Genomic DNA, 19,716 nt, shown 5'->3' with positions numbered 1-19,716 from the left:
TTTTTAACAAAAAGATAAAGCATATTTGATATATTAAAAAAGATATATAAATGTAAAAACATTCATGGTAATTTTATGTTATTATTATATTTTTCTCATGGATTTCTGTCGAAAAGAATGAAAAGAATGGAAAAAGAAATGACGAGAGAGAGAGAGAGAGAGAGAGAGAGAGAGAGAGACCTCCATAAAATTCATCAAATTTTTCTCGTTGTTTTTTCTCGTTTCTATGGATGAACGATCGCGACAGAGATATTATTGCATGACATTTAATTCCATTGGAACGAACAATCTCACAGTTATTGTAAAGCTCGATCGATTGAAATTGGAGACAGAGAGAGAGAGAGAGAGAGAGAGAGAGAGAGAGAGAGAGAGAACGAACGTACATAGAAATGTTCTGTTGCATTATAAATTATGGATTTCTATATTTCAACGTGGTTATCAATTAGTCTTTGTCGTTAAATTAACTCGTGTTATATATATATCTGTATATAAATATAAATTCGAGAGAATGGATACCCTTGTAACGGTTTCAAATTATTGGATAAAATAAACGATATAATAAAGAGAGAAAGAGAAAGAGAGAGAGAGAGAGAGAGAGAGAGAGAGAGAGAGAGAGAGAGAGAAGAGAGAAAGAGAGTAAGATACTGTAATATTCGTTTTAATCGGCGCACAACATTAAAAATTTCACGTAGATATTCTCTCGTTAATATTATAGGTTTTTCTCTATTCAAAAAAAGAACGGAAAGGAAAAAAAAAAAAGAAATAATAAACATCAAATCAAATATAATTATTGACCGTTTGGAATTAAATAAAACGGAGAGAACATTTCGATAGAATCTCGAGATATAAGATTAAAATCTTGCTGAAAAAATAAATATAATTTTTTTCTTTTTTTTTTTTTATCTAATTTATTTATTTATTTATTTATTTATTTATTTTTGTTTTTTTTTTCTTTCTTTTCTCTTTCTTTCATCATCCTTACCTTAATTCGTCTGACGGATTTGCTGCTATTGTTGTTAACATTGACGTGAACAGTTATGGAATCACCATGAGCATAAATTGCTCGATCTAATCTTGCCTCTAAACCTACACGTCCATCGCTCAATATAAATGGTTTTTCAATGGCTGCTTGTGGTCCTATATTTTCTGAGAGGAAGAAAAAAAAAAAAAAAAAAAAAAAAAAAAAAAAAAAAAAGAAGAAAAAAAAAGAAAAAAAAGAAAAAAAAAATAAATAAATACATTAATTTCTCTTTTCCAAAAGAATTGTCCATTTCTTTTCTCCTTTTTCTTTTTCCCTTTTTTCTTTTTTTTTTTTTTTTCTATCCCAAAATATCAAATTCGATCAAAACAATATAATATAGCTTACCGTCGTCCTCGAGGATTACATTGGTAGAGATTCTCGTTTTGTTAACTTGAATCCTTGATGGTATCATCGTCGACGTAGGTACACTATACATCGTAAGACATGGTAAGGGTGGTTTCGTCGTTCGTTGAATCACTCTAATGCCCATTCTAACGGTTGATTTTTGATGCAACTTATCGTCGGGTCGATCAGCTGATCATGTACATATAACAATAGATAAAGAAAAAGAAATTAAAAAAGAATAGAAAGAACGAAACGTAAAAGTATTTTAATGCGTGATTTATTTTTTTTTTTTGTAGAAGTGTTTATTAACAAAAAACAAAAAAAAAAAAAAAAAGAAACAAAGAAAATTGTATCGACTTTCTATGTAAACATTAATCATTGGAAAAATATACATTAATTTTGTTTGAATATTTACTTAATTTCTAGTGTGTGTGCGCGTGTGTATGTGTATGTGTGTGTGTGTATTTCTTTCTCTCTTTTTTTTTTTTTCAAGTAATTTTACTATAGTAAATATTAAAGCAGAATATACAAACGGAAAATTTTCATTATTATTGCATATATGTTGCGTTGTGCATTAAACAATATTAAATATTAATAACATGTAATTTTCTCCACGCAACTATGTGTGCACGCATTTCGTATATTTCATATTTTTCCTCCATTAATTATACCTCATGAATATCGTACGTGTAAAATAATGAAAGCGTAAAAGAAGACAAAATGAACGATTCGAAAGATTAAAAAAATTATATTGAAATCGAATTAATCGTGGCGTATTAAAAAGAAGAAAGAAAAAAAGAAAAAAAGAAAACGAAAGAAAAAAGGAAGCCTCAACAATTTTGTTTATTTTCCTTCGTTTTTGTTTACTCATTTCGCCTATTTGATAAAAACAATTTTACGCTCACCGACGTAAGCTCTAACGTCGTAACTCGTTCCGATGGGTGCACCAGTATATTCCTTAGCAGGTACCAATTGCACGGATGGCGGTGCCACGGGTGTAATTTCCATGGTGAATGCGTAAGCGTTTGATCCCAATCTCTTTACCAGAGCATCCTGAAAGTATTCATATAAATGTATTACCTTGATTAAATTCGTAGAGAATGATTCTACTTTTTCTTTCATGCGTATGCGTGTGTATGTTGTACCTGTATATATATATATATATATATATATATATATATATATATATATATATATATATATATATATGTATATATATACATACGCGAGATATACGCATATACGTATGTATTATATATACACATGTATATAGGGTAAAGAGAAAGTTTCTAAATGATTTCAGAAAACAATTACTCTTTTTCGAAACATTTTCGGGCTCGTTTAAGGCTCATCTTTCTTTTCTCTCTTTTTTTTTCTTTTTTACTATTTTCGATTTAATTATGAATTCGATATATAGGGAATTGAAAACATCCAAAGATTTGATGATTTATAGTTGAATTATATTTTGACCGAGTTTATTGGATTTGTATCTCAATGTATGCGTGTGGTTGATTACTTACTGATTGATTATAATTCTTTCGTTTGTTTAATTATGATTTACTGTGATACTCTCAATATGATAATACATATGCATATGTATTTGTATTATATCAGAATGATTTGTAAACATGGACGTCATTCGCAAGGGAGTTCAATGAAGTATATGTCTCTTCATAATTCTATTTGAAAAAATAAATAAAATAACTATGTACGAGAATGAGTATGATTGATAAAAAAATTACTATTAAAATTATCCTAATCTTCATTCTTTATTGTAATTTTTATCATATAGATATTATATGAGAAAGATAAGTCAATAGAGTAACAAAGTATAATAATGATTATGATTAATGTAAAAAAGTATCTTTAAAATTATCTTTTATTTTTATCATACGTTAGTTTTAGTAATACCTACATGAAAATGAATTAGAAGTAAAAAAATAAAGTAATAAAGTATCATCCTAATATTTATATATTTTTATATATTTTTATATTTATATACTTATTATATATTTTTGTAATATATGAAAATGAGTCTGGTTCTCTAATGTAAGAAAAAATTAAAATCATCTTTATTTTTATCTTTATCTTATTTTTTATCATTGTATTATATTTATTTATCGTTATAATATTTAGAGAGAATAATTAAAAGTAACAAAATAAAATACATATGATCGATATAAAAAGTATATTAAACTATTATTTTAATCTTTATCTTTATCACATTTACATATATTCTTTTTCTATTATTGAATTATATTATATTAAATAACTTGTTAATATAAATAAGACGTATGCGTCAATAATAAATAATTAAAAAAAAAAATAAATAAATAAAAATAATTGAAATAAATAAATAAATAAATAAAATAACGTTAATAATAAATATAAATGTATGTGTCGTGAAAAATTTTCTCTGAGAATTTCGAAGATTTTTATTCGTTCACGTTGATTCATATTTTTTAAATTTCATTTTTTTTTTAATTTTAATTTTTTTTTTTTTTTATTTTCCCATTTAATGAAATATCTATAGCATATGTTAATTATCCTTATTAAAGAATATTACATCAAGGAAGTAAGTCAAACGCAAATTTAATATCAATACGCTCTTTACACACACACACACACACATATATATATATATATATCTTGAACCATATTATTTTATATTACAATCATAATCTGATATCAAATAGATATTAAACATTTACTAATATTCTATGAAATGTTATCATTTGTCTGTTTGTATATGTATAATCCATTATTGTTTAAAAAATCATAGATAAGGATTATCGTCGGACTATTATCGGATATTCTTCTTTTCTTCCTTTTTTCCTATCTTTCTTTCATTTTTTTCTCTCTTTTAAAAATTTTTAATCATTTTGCTATCTATTTTATTGTAACAACTAAATACTTCAACACACGATTTATTGATTTTTGTATTTGATACTACTTTTTATTCACTTTTAGTTTGAAATACAAACCGTATGAAATTTCATTCCTATAAAAAAACATTGCATCGCATCGCATCGCATCGCATCGCATCGCATCGCAACGTAACATAACGTAACGTAACGTAACGTAACGTAACGTAACGTAATGCAACGCATCGCATTATTTCATTACCAAAGGAAAACTCTATATTGAAAGATCATAAGGGATATAAGAGAAATTAATGAGAAAAGAAAAAGAGGAAGAGGGTTAAGATCGAAAATGATTGATGAAGCATGCCAAGAGTGCTATGTCATAACGAGTTTTTTTAATCGTGATTGACTCCTTCGTAACAGAAATCGTAATTATTGGAACTGTGAATATTCGTTCGTTCGGTCCATCTTTTATCTTCTTCTTTTTCTTTTTTTTTATCTTCTTTTTTCTTTTTTTTTTTTTTTTTAATTTCTTTATTTTCTTATAATAATTTTATATATATGTATACCAAAGGTCGACAAAGTTCGCAGGCATGCAAATGCATTGCCAATGAATTTTTGGAAAAATGATGAAAAAAAAAGATGATATAAAATGAACCAACAATGGATTGCACTGTTTAAAAGATTTATCGAATGTTATCTGAAATATTAAAAATTTGTGTGCGCTGATTATTATCGAATTGATATTATTGATTTTTATCCTTTAATATATCAAATCTTGTTTTGTTTTGTTTGTTAAATAATTGCAACGGCTGGTATCCTATTAACTTTAACTTTTTTTTCTTTTTCTTTTTTTTTTTTTTTGAGTATACATAATCAAATTCGTTATTAGAATTTTCTATTAATATTCATTTAAAATAATTGAGGTAAATTAAGTTTGACTTTTTTTCTTTTCTTTTCTTTTTTTTTTTCTTTTTTTTTGTTTTTTTTTCTTGTAAAAACATTATCGATCTTTGATACCACATATACATATATTATACTATAATAATATAATATCTCATTCACTAATTGCGACAAATTGATTTTCTCGATCGGAATGAAGAATGAATTTTCTTTCGTTTCTTCGTTTTATACTATTAAACGCCGCAAATTGTTTCCCAGTATTTTGACAGATTTTGGCTACGTCAGAATTAATATAACAAAATATCAGCATTTCCATCTGTAGATGAAATACATTATACCGTGTGAACAATGTGACGTGAATCAGAACTTCGTGTAAACTATAGTTTTCCTTTTTTCTATTTTTCTTTTTTTTTTTTTCACGCTTAATATTAACGAAAAGCGCGAACTTTTCCACCAATGGAATGTTTAATTTACGACGGTCGAAAACAATCGAAGAGTATAATTAACATTTTCAATTTTAATATAAACTGAATAGTAATAACATCCTTCCTGTTTCATTCTTGATAATGTCACGCGAATAAAAAATCAAAATTAGAAATGATCGATTGCCATGATTATGTTGACGTCACACAGACGAACTTGACGATAGCATATATTCAAAGGAGTCATAGTTCACGAAAGCGTAATTCACGTCTCATGATTTACATGGCATATTATTATAAATTGTTCGTTGTTGTTATCTCAAACGAAACGCAAACGAAACGTTTCTCTTTCGAAGATAATAAATGATAATCGATGATCGAGTATATATAATTATCGAATAAATCGATAAATTTATTGTAAAATAAACGAATTTATGTTTTTATTTTTTCTTTATTTATTTATTTATTTTTTTTCTTATTTTTTCGAGTGAAGATATGACGTTCTCCTTGTAGAGTTTGTCCAGTAAGGAAAGAATTTTCTCTTTTTCTTTTTTTTTTTTTTTCATTCTTTTCTTTTTCGTTTTTTTTTTTCTTTTTTCTTTTTGCGTGAATTCCTTTGACTTGTCCCCTTTCCTTTGACGATTTTCACGATTGTATCGATCTCTTTAATGATCGCTCTTTTTTTTCTTTTTTTTTTTTTTTAATTCTTTTGTAAATACTCTCTTTTTCCTACCCCGTCTATGTTGCACGAATATAATTTTTCTATCATTCGATGAACATAACAAATAGTACTAAAACGTATCCAACCCTTAGCGATCGTCAACAAAATTGTGACGGGAATATATGGGAGACGTTGATGAGATATTTTCTGTATAAAATGAAGAATAAAATGAAGAATTTTTTATTATTTTTATTATTATTATTTTCTCTCTCTCTCTCTCTCTCTCTCTCTCTCTTTCTGAATATTATACTGAATATACTGAATATACTGAAGAATATTATTCTTTTCTCGTTTTTTCTTGATATATATATATATATATATATATATATATATATATATATATATGTATATATATAAGTTAAAATAATTAAACGTTGTATAATAAACGTGTATTTTTCTTATATGAATGTTTCCTCTTTTTCTCTTTCCTTTACTTTTTACTTTTATCTTTATTTTTTTTTTCTCGAATCTTTCCCTTTTATAGCCACATACTAATATATTTATTTATTCCCATCCCTTTCTCTCTCTCTCTCTCTCTCTCTTTCTCTTTCTCTCTGTATTTCATTTACCCTCTCATTCGTCCCTTCATTATTCATCATTTTCGAAGAGAATTGAGAAGGGTACGTGAACGTACAAGCTCAAATGAGATTTAATTGTTAAACAGAAGAAAAGGAGACCGTCGATATCATTAATCTAACAAGTTCAGATGTAATTATGTTTTGAATAAATGATTTATAATCGAAGGCTTCGAAGAGTCGCGTGGCGTTTATTTTTTTTTTTTTTTTTCTTTCTCCTCGCTCCTTTTTTTCCCCCCTATTTTTCCTTTTTTTTTCCTTTTTTAATTCTTTCTTTTTTGTACTTTTCGATTTATGGTATAAACCAATCAATGCGAGAGTAGTTTATGGATTATTTCCTAGATAGGAGAGTGGAAACTCGTGGGATTCGAAAATGCAGGAAACGGGAAGTGATTCGAGTGAAGTTAATTTTAAATCATATTGCTGTCAGCGAAAGAGAGAAAGAGAGAAAAAGAGATATGTAGATAGATAGAGAGAGAGAAAGAGAGAGAGAGAGAGAGAGAGAGAGAGAGAGAGAGAGAAGGGGATAGAAATAGGGACAGAGAGAGTGTGAGAGTGAGAGTTCAGTAGTGATTGCTGTCTGACAACTTCTCTATTTTATTTCCGCAATACTCTCGAACCTTTTTTGAAAGAGAAAGTGGACTAATTTGAAAATCGAGTCTCTTTCTGTCTGTTTGTCCTTCTCTCTCTCTCCCTCTCTCTCTCTCTCTCTCTTTTCTTTGCCTTCCTCTCTCCTTTTTCTCTCTTTCTCTTCCTTCCGAGATTCGCAAAACTTTATTTTCTAAATCGTTTCTCCCGACGCTTTTGAAGATCTTATTGAGATTTTATATTTGATAAGACACTTTAAACGGTCTCTCTCTCTCTCTCTCTCTCTCTCTCTTTCTCTCTTTCTATCTTTTTCTTCTCTCCCCCTCCCCCCTCTACCTCTCTCTCACGAGATTCCATCATTGTATTATGTAGTATCATCCTAGAAATGAGATAGGTTTTTCTCAGGACAAAATGGGATTGTATAAAAGAGGAGAACTTGTCGATGGAAACTATGTTTTATATGGTGAAAAAGAATTTCTTATTTTCTTTTTCTTTCTTCTTTTTTTTCTTTTTTTTTTTATTCTCTTTCTTTTCTCTGGCTACTATTTTTGAAAGAAATTGATTATATTATAGAGATATATATTGAGTTGGCCTATAATTGGACCTATGACTGCCAGAGATTATTTTTCTTTATGTATTTATGAATTACTTATGTAAGTACGTGCATAAAATGTCAACAGTTTTTATGCATTTTTGCAATGACACGAAAAATACTTTTGTATCGAAGTCTATCGATTTATTCATACGCACATATATATATATATATATATATATATATATATATATATATAGAGAGAGAGAGAGAGAGATAATGTTTTATATTTAAATAAATAATATTAGTATTTTTAATAACATAGTATTGGATAGGAGAATAAATAAGAGAGAAAGAAACGTAGTGTGAATTATCAATTAAAAAAATTATTATTCAGTGACCAATTCAATATTATTCATAGATAGAATGCAATAAGTTATCGATTAAAAATATTCAAATGTCAAATATTTTCAGGAAAAAAAATTGTCTTGTATTTCTTAATAATTTAGGATATAAAGGTTACGAGGTAGACGACGATAAGATATAATAAGAAGGATCATCTAAAAGGAAGGGTGGATGGGTGGATTGGGAGGAGGGGAAGACAGGGAAAAGAAAAAAGTTTTTTTTTTTTTTTTCGAAGGCAGATCAACTTCTTGCCTCGAAGGAAAGTAAAAAAAAAAAAAAAAAATAGTCGAAGATCTACTTCTATGTAGTCGTTTTTTCTTTAAAATCGTTATTCGTATTATTGCAAATACGTTTTAATCTTTTCTTCCACGTTTAAACACGTAAGAAAGAGAGAAAAAGAGAGAGAGAGAGAGAAAGAGAAAAATGAGAGAAAGAGAAAGAGAAAGAAAGAAATGGTATAGAAAAATTCCACTCGTCTTTCTTCTCTCTTTGAGAATAACTATGTACATATGTACTATTCACTACGATATAGTAAAGAACTTTACATATTTCATTTGCATGCGGTTAAACGAGGATGATTTTATCAGTCCAAGGAGAATACCTATGAGAAAGTAGTATCTACCTTGAGAAACTTTCTAATATTATTTCTATGCACACCGATCGAGAGACTTTATGCGTTCTCTCGGTTCTTCTTCAAATTTTCTTATCGATTCATTTCTCCTCTTTTTTCGAGTCATGATAGTTCTATAGAAATTCAATATATCCTATAAAAAGGATCTTTTCGCGTGATCTTTGAAAACTAAAACTACGTACATATATAATGATTTTTGTTCCTCGATGAAAAAAAAAAAAAAAAAAAGAAAAAAAAAAAGGAAAGTTATTTGCAAAACTTTCATAAATCAATTTGCAGATCTTCTTTTGCGTGTTATTTTCGAAACGTATTTTTTTCTTCTTCGTTGCAAAATAGACCAAAAATTGGATATATAAAAAAAAAATATATATATATATATATATATATATATATATATATATATATAGATACGCGACGTAAAAATTTTGTTGAAAAATTCATCGACATAATTATTTCCAAATAAAATTGAATTTGTTTTTTTTTTCTCTCCCATAAACTATACAATATTCTTTCGTCTAATATTTATTAAAAAAAAAAAAAAAAGAAATAAAAAAAAGAAAAAAAAAAGAAATAAAAAAAAGAAAAAAAAAAGAAACTCATGATAAACATTATATCTAATATTTATATAGAAATAAACAATTTAATTCTTCTTATCTGAGATACAATCTCGTATGTCGTCTAAGATATTAAAAGTTTTTAAAACATGGAAAAGAATACGAATATAAAGAAGAAAGTTAGTGAATATAAGAATTTATCATAACCTATTTGAAAGTTACGTCCTTGATAAAATTCTCTATATTCTTTTCTCGATCAAAAAATAGAAAAAATATTTCTCTTTCTCTCTCCCTATGTCACTCTCTCTCTCTCTCTCTCTCTTTCTCTCTCTCTCTCTCTCTCTCTCTCTCTCTCTCTCTCTCTCTCTCTCTCTTTCTCTTATGCAAGTATAAAAGTTAACTAGCTAGGATCGTATAATATTATAGACTTTTTATTTAATGGAAAAGGAAGATATGATCAGATGCATTGGATGGTTAAATTCTTAGTTATGGTTTAAAAATTTTTCGAAACGTTTCCTCTTCGATATGGTAACTGAAACGATCATCGAGCCAAGGTCTTCTTTGGTTTATGTCGCGAAAAAACACGTGTCTCCTCTTGCTCGTCTTTTTTTGACGAGGGAGAAAGAGATCTTTTTTTGAAAAGGGAGAAAGAGAGAGAGAGAGAGAGAGAGAGAGAGAGAGAGAGAGAGAGAGAGAGAGAGAGAGTGGGAGAGAGAGAGGATCTGCAGAGTTTTCTATTGGCCTTGCCTTACCTTCGTGAGTTCAAGGATTCAGGTGTATGTGAGGTGTTCTACCATGTTACTAGTTATTACAGGTAAAGAGGGGAAGAGAGGAGAATGGGTTTCTATAGGGGATACTGAAGAGTAATATGGGCCAGGGTCAAATTCTGTACGGGGTCGAATCGAGCTACGTCATTCCGAACCCGACAATCGTTGTTTCTTGCTTGACCTCCTTCGTTTTAAATATGTTGTTTCTAAACTCATATATATACATATATATATATATATGTATATGTATATATGTATATGTATATATGTTTATGTATGCGTATGAAACGCGTGTATGAATTTACGATGACTTGATAGTATTTTATATGCCGAGTCATTTATAAAATATACGTACATTATTATTTATGATATGAATAATGAAATTTTTTTGTATACGTATGTATTTCATATACGGTAACATTGAGAATTTTTATGATTTTAATTAATAAGAATTTTTAATTATTCTTTTTTTTCTTTCCTTCTTTCTTTTTTTTTTTTTTCTTTTTTTTTCTTTTTTATCGTCGATACATTATTATTCACAATATCATTAACAAAATATTTATGTGCGTTATATGATGAAAATTATCATTTTATGATTTCGAAGATTAGTAAAAAAAAAAAAAAAAAAAAAAAAGAAAGAAAATTTGCTTTTGATCAAATTTATTTAAAACTCGACAACTTTTTTTTGTTATTTGAAATTTTTTTTTGAAAAAAGTAAAATTTCTAAAAATAATAATTTCTTTTATTTTTACAATAATGTATATTCAACGAAATATTACATATATATTACATATATACTATACAAGTATACGTATGTAGTATGTATATAAGAAAAATAAGTGTCTTGTTTGAAATTCTGATCGATTTTACATTTTTCCTAAGTGTCGATTAGATCTATAGATATCATTCGCAACAAGGAAAACGTGATTCGCTTGATAGTACTGATACGACAAAGAACAATTTATAGCGACTATGTGCCCTGGATAATAGATTTTCATCCGTTTTCCAATCGTAAGAAAATCCACGAAGATTTATATTATTCGTAAAACTGATTCCCCATTCCACATTTACAAAAGCGATTTAATCATCGATAATGAAAAATTAGCTTTCTATCTGACATCACGATGTTCCTTCAATTTTTTTGCTGTCGATTTTTTCTTATTACTCTTTTTTTTTTTCTTTTTCCTTTTTTTCTTTCTTACGATACTGAATTAATCGATATTAACTTTTTTTTTTTTTTTTTTTTTTTTTTAAAGGTTTTTCCAGTAGATTGGATATTATTACAAAAGAATAGATTAGTATATTAGAAAATATATAAATTATAAAAATAACTTGATTATAAAAAAAAATTGATTCTTTATCAACGTACACGTACTTGTTTGATTTTATAATATATATGAGTGTGTGTGTGTGTTTAATGTGTATATTTCATTATAATTAAAATAAACATGCCATTAATATACCTATAATTAGTTATATTAAAATGTGAAATTATTGATAATATTATTATTCAATTAAATAAATTGATTAGAATTACCTGTAAGGGTGTTACAATATCGTGATGATCTGGTCCCGAATATGGTGGATATAGTTGGGAGACACACATTACCGCCTCGTTGCAAAATTTTAGGCCCATTACTTCCTCATCCTCTCTGCCATAACGAAAAGTCAATGTTATTTGACCGTAAACCTGAAAAAATAATTTTTAACTGTATTACAACCAAATGTTTTTGTATATTTTATATACTATAGTAAAATTTATAGTTTATATAAGTTTTCAATTATATAATTTTTATATCACATATATTAATTGCAAGTATATAATTCATGCTTAATAAGTATTTTATAATTATTATAAAACATTTTATAATTATATAATGATAAAAAAGAAATATTGTACAATCTAAGTACTATTCTTTTCTTGTATCATAATAAATATAATTTTAGTATTTAAGAAAGATTAACTTTCAGATTCATAAAATAATATTATAATTATATTTTCATAATTATATTTATAATCCAATTTTTTTTTTGTAATAAAAGAAAAAAAAATATATATATATGTATAAGTATATATTACAGTGTACAGTTATACTGTATAAGTTTAAAATTAGCTTAACTTTTTCAGATGAAAGTAATTAATTTTTTGTTCTAAAAAAAATGAAATAAGACATATATATATATATATATATATATATATATATATATATATATATCTATGTTCGTGACTTTAAAGTGACTTAGTATTATAAAAGTTTAATCTAGGTTTCACACAGTGGTATTTGACAAAAGGAGTGAGAATGTTTCGTTTCATGAGAATAATTAATGATCGAGAAGTGTTGCCAGTAGTATAGGTCGCCTTTTAATCCAACGTAGAATTCAAATTTTCCCATTTGCAAACCTAACTCCGAACGTTCTCACGCCTGACACAGATGACTTCAAAGGGACATCATTTATCATGAATGAAACAGGCACACACATAGATTTTATCTCTTTCTCCCTCTCTCTCTTATTTACACACACATACACACACACACACAGATATTTCTATTTCCTGAATTTTGTTGAACAATCGAATAAAGAATTGGCAAGATTCAAACGAAAAGTTTAATTAACTTTAGTAGACTAATGTCCTATTAGAGAAAGGAAACTATTATGAAAATTGCTATACGAATGACATGTCTTTCATGTTTTCTCGTTTTAAAGAGAGATGATTCGTTTCAATTTCATTATTTCTTCAAACGCATTACAAAAGGACATGTGTTCATACATTATATAATATATATATATATATATATATATATATATATATATATATATATATATATACAGATAAATATACAGAATAATTTACTTAATATTTTTTTTCAAAATTATATCAAATTTAAGTATAGGACGTATTTTATATCTTTTCGATTTTTTACTTTTTTTTCTTGTCCTGTTAAAAAGTCTAATAGTTTTGTAGTATTGAAAGAGAAATAAAAAAAAAAAAAAAAGAAAAATAAATAAATAAAAAAAGAAACAATAAATTAATTAAAATTTCTTTAGATAATAAATTATTCAATGCAAATACATACGTAAAAAATTGTAAAGAATTAATATATTTTTTTCTGTATCAATTTTTTATCATTTCTTAATCAAAAGAAAAAGTTATATATATATATATATAAAGATAAATTTTTTGTACATAAAAATTCAAATTATTACTTACCCTTTTTTGTTGAAGATATTCTGGGTCGACCAATAGAACACCTTGCAACTTGTCTATTTTCTCATCGTTAACGATAAGATCTCTACTGGCAAGGTAGAGGGTTAATTTGCTGTTCGGCGAGGACTTCTTGTAAACCCTAAGGATGAAAATAAAATAGAAAAGAAAAAAAAAAAATAATAAGGCAAGGATGATAATCGTAGTTCGATTATTTCAATTTAAGCGCTACGACGCATCTAACATATTTTTCTTTTTCTTTCTTTCTTTCTTTTTCTTTTCTTTTCTTTCCTTTTTTTTTCCCCTTAATCGTACATAGTAAATTCGTGCGAGTTCGTTTCTCTTTCGGATCGTTAAAAAAAAAAAAAAAGAAAAAAAGAAAAAAAAAGAAAAAAAAAGAGAAAAAAAGATATCGCAATTAGACTCGTTTGTTCTCCTCGTGAGATTTTCCCAGAGCTTCCCTATTTTCTTTTATTTCTTTCAATTTTAACGGTCAAAGCTTTTTAACGAAGCATTTTGAAAGAATAAGAGGGAGAGAGAGAGAGAGAGAGAGAGAGAGAGAGAGAGAGAGAGAGAGAGAGAGAAAACAAATCTCTCTTTTTTTCTGGGAATTTCTTTTTAATTCTTCTCACGATATAAGCAATGTTCCGATGTCAAGCAGATTATTATTATTCATCATTGGAGGGATTAAAATCGTGGATTTTTTTTTTCAACTTAATAATACCGAAAACATGTAAAATTTCGTTTGTTAGTTCGTCGGTTCCCATGAAAATTCTTTCGTTTCGTTTTAAAGTTATCGTTACGCTGATGTACAATAATCCGATTATTATACGACGACATGTATCGTTGTCAAACAACTCTAATGATATATATATATTTTTTTTTTTTTTTTTTTTTTTTTTTATATAAAAGATTTCGATCGACGCTTTTACAATTTCGTTCCATCATCTTGATTTTCAAGATATCACGAATAAAGCAATGTGACGATACGGATATATTAACTACTTATGATGTCTGATTACGTTATCATCGTAAAAAATAAAGAAAGAGAGAGAGAGAGAGAGAGAAAGAGAAAGAGAGAGAGAGAGAGATAATATAATTTTACGTTCTACCTGTGCTTCGTTTGAAACGCATGAGATTAAAATGTAATTATCGATACTTTCCCCAAAAAAGCACAGTTGGCTTGCTGATAACGATGAGAGGAATTAAATATGCATACACGCGCACACGTGTACACACATACACACGCACGCACACACACTTATACTTTATTTTCTTTTTTTCTTTTTTTCTTTTTTTCTTTTTTGCATTCTCATATTTCTTTCTTTTTCTCTCAAGAAGAATCGCAAGTTAATCTCACTTTATAATAATTTTTTGTACATAATTCATATGAAAAATTTTGAATGAGACATAGTTTACCTTAAATGCAAAATGAGATAAGCTAAATATAGAGTGAGAAAGGAGGGACAACCTTTACGAAACCGTGGCTTACCAACGAGGTTTAATTAAACTCTCAACGAACTTTCTAACGGTATGGACTAACGAATTACTTTGACAATATAACTCTACTGCTTTTAAATTAAAAGCAATGATACCGTGTCATTGACACTCTCGTCATATTTTTTTTTTTTCTTTTTACATTCCTTTCTTCATTTTTCTCTCATTTCGTTGAATTCTTTAAAATTTTACGCAACTCAAAAATAAAAAGAGATAGATAGATAGATAGATAGGCAGAGAAAGAGAGAGAAAGAGAGAAATTATTATGGAATTTATTATATAATTTTTGTAAACAAAAATTGCTAAAAAAATATCATACATTTATATTAAATAAAATATTATATAATATGAATAAGATATAATTTTGCCTACATATATAGTATTTATAAATAAATTTAATTAATATATTATATATTAATTAAATATATAATATATATTAATTTCATTAAAATATTATATTCTATTAATCAAATATATCTACACATACACGCACACACACATACACACTCATATAATTGTATAAATTTCTATAGATATAAATCAATATATATATATATATATATATATATATATATATTCAAATATATCAATATATCAATATATATCAATATATATCAATTATAGAAAAATATATCAATATATATTTTTCTATAAGAATTATACGTACATATAGTGCACGCGCGCGTGTGTGTGTCTATGCGTGTGCGAGTGTGTATTTGACAAATCATATAAATGATATTTTTTTGTTATTTTCTCGCACCATCTGCGCATCAAAAAGAAATTACTTGATTTAGATTAACGAAGCTTATCGTTGATATAGAAAATATAACATATGTGAAAATATTCCGATAGGTCATTTTATATATATAAATATCTCCGTTACTAGTTTAAAATACACGCCTTTAGACTTTCATAACGTTCTATTTCTTTTTACGCTCTACATTATAACTACATTTGATCGTACAGTTTTCGATCGATTTAAAAAAGAATGGATAAAATAAAATGATGCCTGGAATAATAAAAAAGATGGCAGGCCTGCGTAGTTCACAGTCCATTCGTGCTATTCCATTTTCCCGGTTTCTTTCTTTCTTTCGTTTTGTTTTTCTCTCTCTCTCTCTCTCTCTCTCTCTCTCTCTCTCTCTCTCTCTAACTGACGCGTATCGATCGAAAAATAATAAATAAATAAATAAATAAAAAAGAAATTTTTTTTCTATCGGAATATCAAATATAATAGAAAATAGATGGGGCCAAAAGTTCTTAACTGATTTGAAAAATCGATTACTCTTTCTCGACACTTTTTAGACTAATTTTTTTGCTCAATCGAATCGTACATTACTAGTTTGTACTGAACGAAAAAAGAAATTAGTTTAAATTGAAAGAATTTTCGACAAAGAGTTATTGGTTTTTAAAAATCATCTACAAACTTTTACTCCATCCTTTATTAAATCTTATACAATATATCATGATAAAATTATATACTTTAATTTTTAACTTTTTATTATTTTCAATTCTATACCATAGTCAATTATTTTATACCGAAGTAAATATTTTAATAAACGATAAATACTATTATTATTGATTTTTATTGATAAAAATTATTGAATAAAACTTTTCGATAGAACGTAATATTCTTGAAATAAACGATTGAATTATATAAAATTATTATGCATGGAAAATGATTATTATAACGATAATGATATATTCGTTTTATGTAATAAATAAAAAGATATTGATTTAAATGATTTTCTCACCTCTGACTGCTAAAAGTCGAACCGGAGACATCTGAACTCGATTCGAATCTGTTAAAAAAAGAAAACGAAAAAATGAATGTATTCTTTTCTTTTATAGATTTTAATTATCATTATTCTTTATCTGATTATATCATCACCAGATCGTATTTAATCTAACAAACAATAATATCCTTCGATAGATCTCGAATAAACATAATCTCTCACGTTTCATTCAATCATACGTATCTCCTTCGGATGTTTCATGACATTTATCTTAATAGCACATAATATCATTTAATTAAACACGAAATGCTTGATCAGAATGAATCGTTAGAATTCTTTATTATTTTTTTTATGTTTTTTTTATTTTTCTATTTTTTTTTTTTTTTCCGATAGGTCGATCATAAATATCTTATAGTTAACATAATTGATTTATTATCGTTTCAATAAAAAATAATTGACAAATGTATCAAGAACAATTTTCAAATACGTTTTATAATTATAATTCATCATAATAAGATGAATTTCAGTTCGATTCGAATTAAGAATTTGTTTATAACATTTTCTTTTTTTTTTTTTTATAACAAATCGTTAATTAATTATTAAAAATACGTCGAAGAAACATTTGATTCGAATCTCCGTGACATCACAATAGACATGGCTATTAATATGATGTAAAAAAAAATTGTTTCTTCCATATCGAAAGAAAAAGCTATTTGTTTATATCAATTATTTATTAATTTATGTAAATTTATAAATTAGTCGTAGTCTGAAATTTTTTTCCTTGCAAAATAAGATGAATTTAGTTCGTAAGAATTTGTTTATAAAAAATTGTTTATAACAAATTGTTTATTAATTATTAACAATATGTTGCAAAGATAGAGAAAATTTTCCCCTTTAAAATGATATTTCATTCAAGTCTCTATGATTTTTAGTTTCGGAGATATTCCCATTTGAATAAAAAACGTTTACATTGACCTACTAACCCATATATATATATATATAATTTCATTCAGATTAGCTCGACCTTTACACACTAACCTATATAAATTCCGAGAATTTACAAGGTCTACTACTATTACTACTATTACTACGAACAGCTGTAGTATACGGATCATGAATGAAAACTTTCGAAGGCAATATCTTCGGAAAGAAAAATCGTAGAGACTTGAAACAAATGTCATTTTCAAGTATAATTTATTCTTTATTTATTTAAATAATGCAATAATATTGTTATAATAAAATCGATTTTGTTGAAAATGATTTTCTTTTAATTGAATTTTTTGTCTTTTCTCTCGTAATAAGTATTTAATTATAATGAAATCATTAAAATTTTTTTATTGTAATTATGTAGATTTTATTTTGTTTATTTAAAAATAAAGAATATAAGATCTATTAATAGTAATCAATGTACGAAATTGAATGATTGAAAATTCGTAAAATTTCTCTCTCATAATTTACTTATTACTAATCTTACTACATTTCAGTCAAATCTTTCTACGTACTTTTTTTTTAATAATATTTAAATAAAAATATCTCTTAAACTAATAATTTTTTTGACATTTGTTCTCTCTCTCTCTCTCTCTCTCTCTCTCTCTCTATATATATATATATATATATATATATATATATATATATTGTAGAATATGTGTAAACGAAGTTCCTCCATGTTTCTAAAAAAATCGAGGATATTCAAGTAATCAAATTTATTGTCCCACTATGTATATATCTACACACACACACACACACACACACACACACACACACACACATTCTGAAAATTATAAATATTTTTAATAAATTCTATATTAATTACATTTAAATTATATATATTAATCGTATATATATATTTATATATATATATATATATATATATATATTATAATAATTATATATTATATATTATAATATATTATGATATATTATAATAATTAAATATATATATATATGATTATTATAATATTGTATATAAAATATAAATATATATAAACGATTATTTTCTTTCATCCTATCAAACTTTAAATCGAATTTTACTTTAATAAAAATTTAATATCTCTCATATAAATGGAAAAACGTTCAGGCAAAAAAAGAAGAATTGGAAATCGGAGGATTAATGTCTAAATAGAAAAAAGATTCAATGATCAACGAGACAGTTTTTATCGAGGGATGATGTCGTACTTGAAATACATCTTCAATATCGAAACAAAAAGTAAAAATAAAAAATAATTGAAATAATCTCTCTCTCTCTCTCTTTCTCTCTCTCTTGCCTTTCCTCTTTTTCTATCTTTATCTTCGCTTTTGTGATTTATTTTGATTCATAAGTCTATCCAATGCGATTTGTCATAATAAAATGACGACAGCGTTGGTTTACGAAAAATATGAGAAAACTTCGTAGGAAATTTCTTGAATGATGAAACTGTTATTATATATTATGGTATAGTTTATGTATAAGTGCATACATATGTATATTTTTTTTTACACGATTTTATACATAACGTCTCATTCACGATATTATTATTAATGTCCACAACGACAAATGCATCTGAATAATAAATTTTATAAGACGTGTAAGAAATTTTAAAAATGTTTTCAATATAAACGTTTTCAACGTAAGCGTTTGCAATGTACATATGTATGTGTATTTACGTATGTAATTTAAATAAATTATTGTATTATTTGTATTATCTACGTGTGACAATAAATGTGAATGGAAAAAAGAAAAGAAGACGAAACGAAAAAAAAAGGATACCTTTCACGTAAATCATACTTAAACAAAAAAAACACATTTCGTCATTGAATTCTACAATTCTAGAATCTAATTCGATTGATTACATTGGAATAATAATGTGATTGACGTTTAAATTGAACATCCTCTTATCTCTCCATTTTTACATCGTCGGAGAGGACGGAAATAGAAAGAAGAAAAGAGGAGGAAATAAAAAAAAAAAGAAAAGAA

General features: G+C 26.2%; 2 protein-coding genes across 8 annotated transcripts in view; one reads left to right on the top strand and one right to left on the bottom strand.

Moving 5' to 3' along the window:
* LOC118449474 (14 kDa phosphohistidine phosphatase) overlaps positions 1-19,716 on the top strand; it is a 51,529-nt gene that overhangs the window by 6,226 nt on the left and 25,587 nt on the right. The window lies entirely within an intron of this gene.
* The window catches only part of LOC118449470 (phosrestin-2), a 40,802-nt gene that overhangs the window by 5,175 nt on the left and 15,911 nt on the right, over positions 1-19,716 (bottom strand). For 6 of the 7 annotated variants that reach the window (XR_014982828.1, XR_014982829.1, XM_035884034.2 and 3 more), the window contains 6 exons: positions 16,782-16,829; positions 13,540-13,675; positions 11,866-12,018; positions 2,272-2,419; positions 1,367-1,555; positions 983-1,146 (listed from right to left, as the gene is read on the bottom strand). Coding sequence is in view for 5 of the 7 variants with exons in the window: in XM_035884034.2 (XP_035739927.1) it covers positions 983-1,146; positions 1,367-1,555; positions 2,272-2,419; positions 11,866-12,018; positions 13,540-13,675; positions 16,782-16,829 (838 nt within the window). In the remaining 2 variants the exon portion in view is untranslated. The remainder of the gene's footprint in view (positions 1-982; positions 1,147-1,366; positions 1,556-2,271; positions 2,420-11,865; positions 12,019-13,539; positions 13,676-16,781; positions 16,830-19,716) is intronic. The other variant, XM_085660672.1, reaches the window with a different exon arrangement.

Source organism: Vespa mandarinia, chromosome 12, assembly GCF_050613455.1.
Source record: "Vespa mandarinia isolate Hongniang chromosome 12, ASM5061345v1, whole genome shotgun sequence".
Lineage (NCBI taxonomy): Eukaryota > Metazoa > Arthropoda > Insecta > Hymenoptera > Vespidae > Vespa > Vespa mandarinia.
The sequence above is the reverse complement of the archived record's forward strand: the minus strand, read 5'-3'. Positions and strand labels throughout refer to the sequence as shown.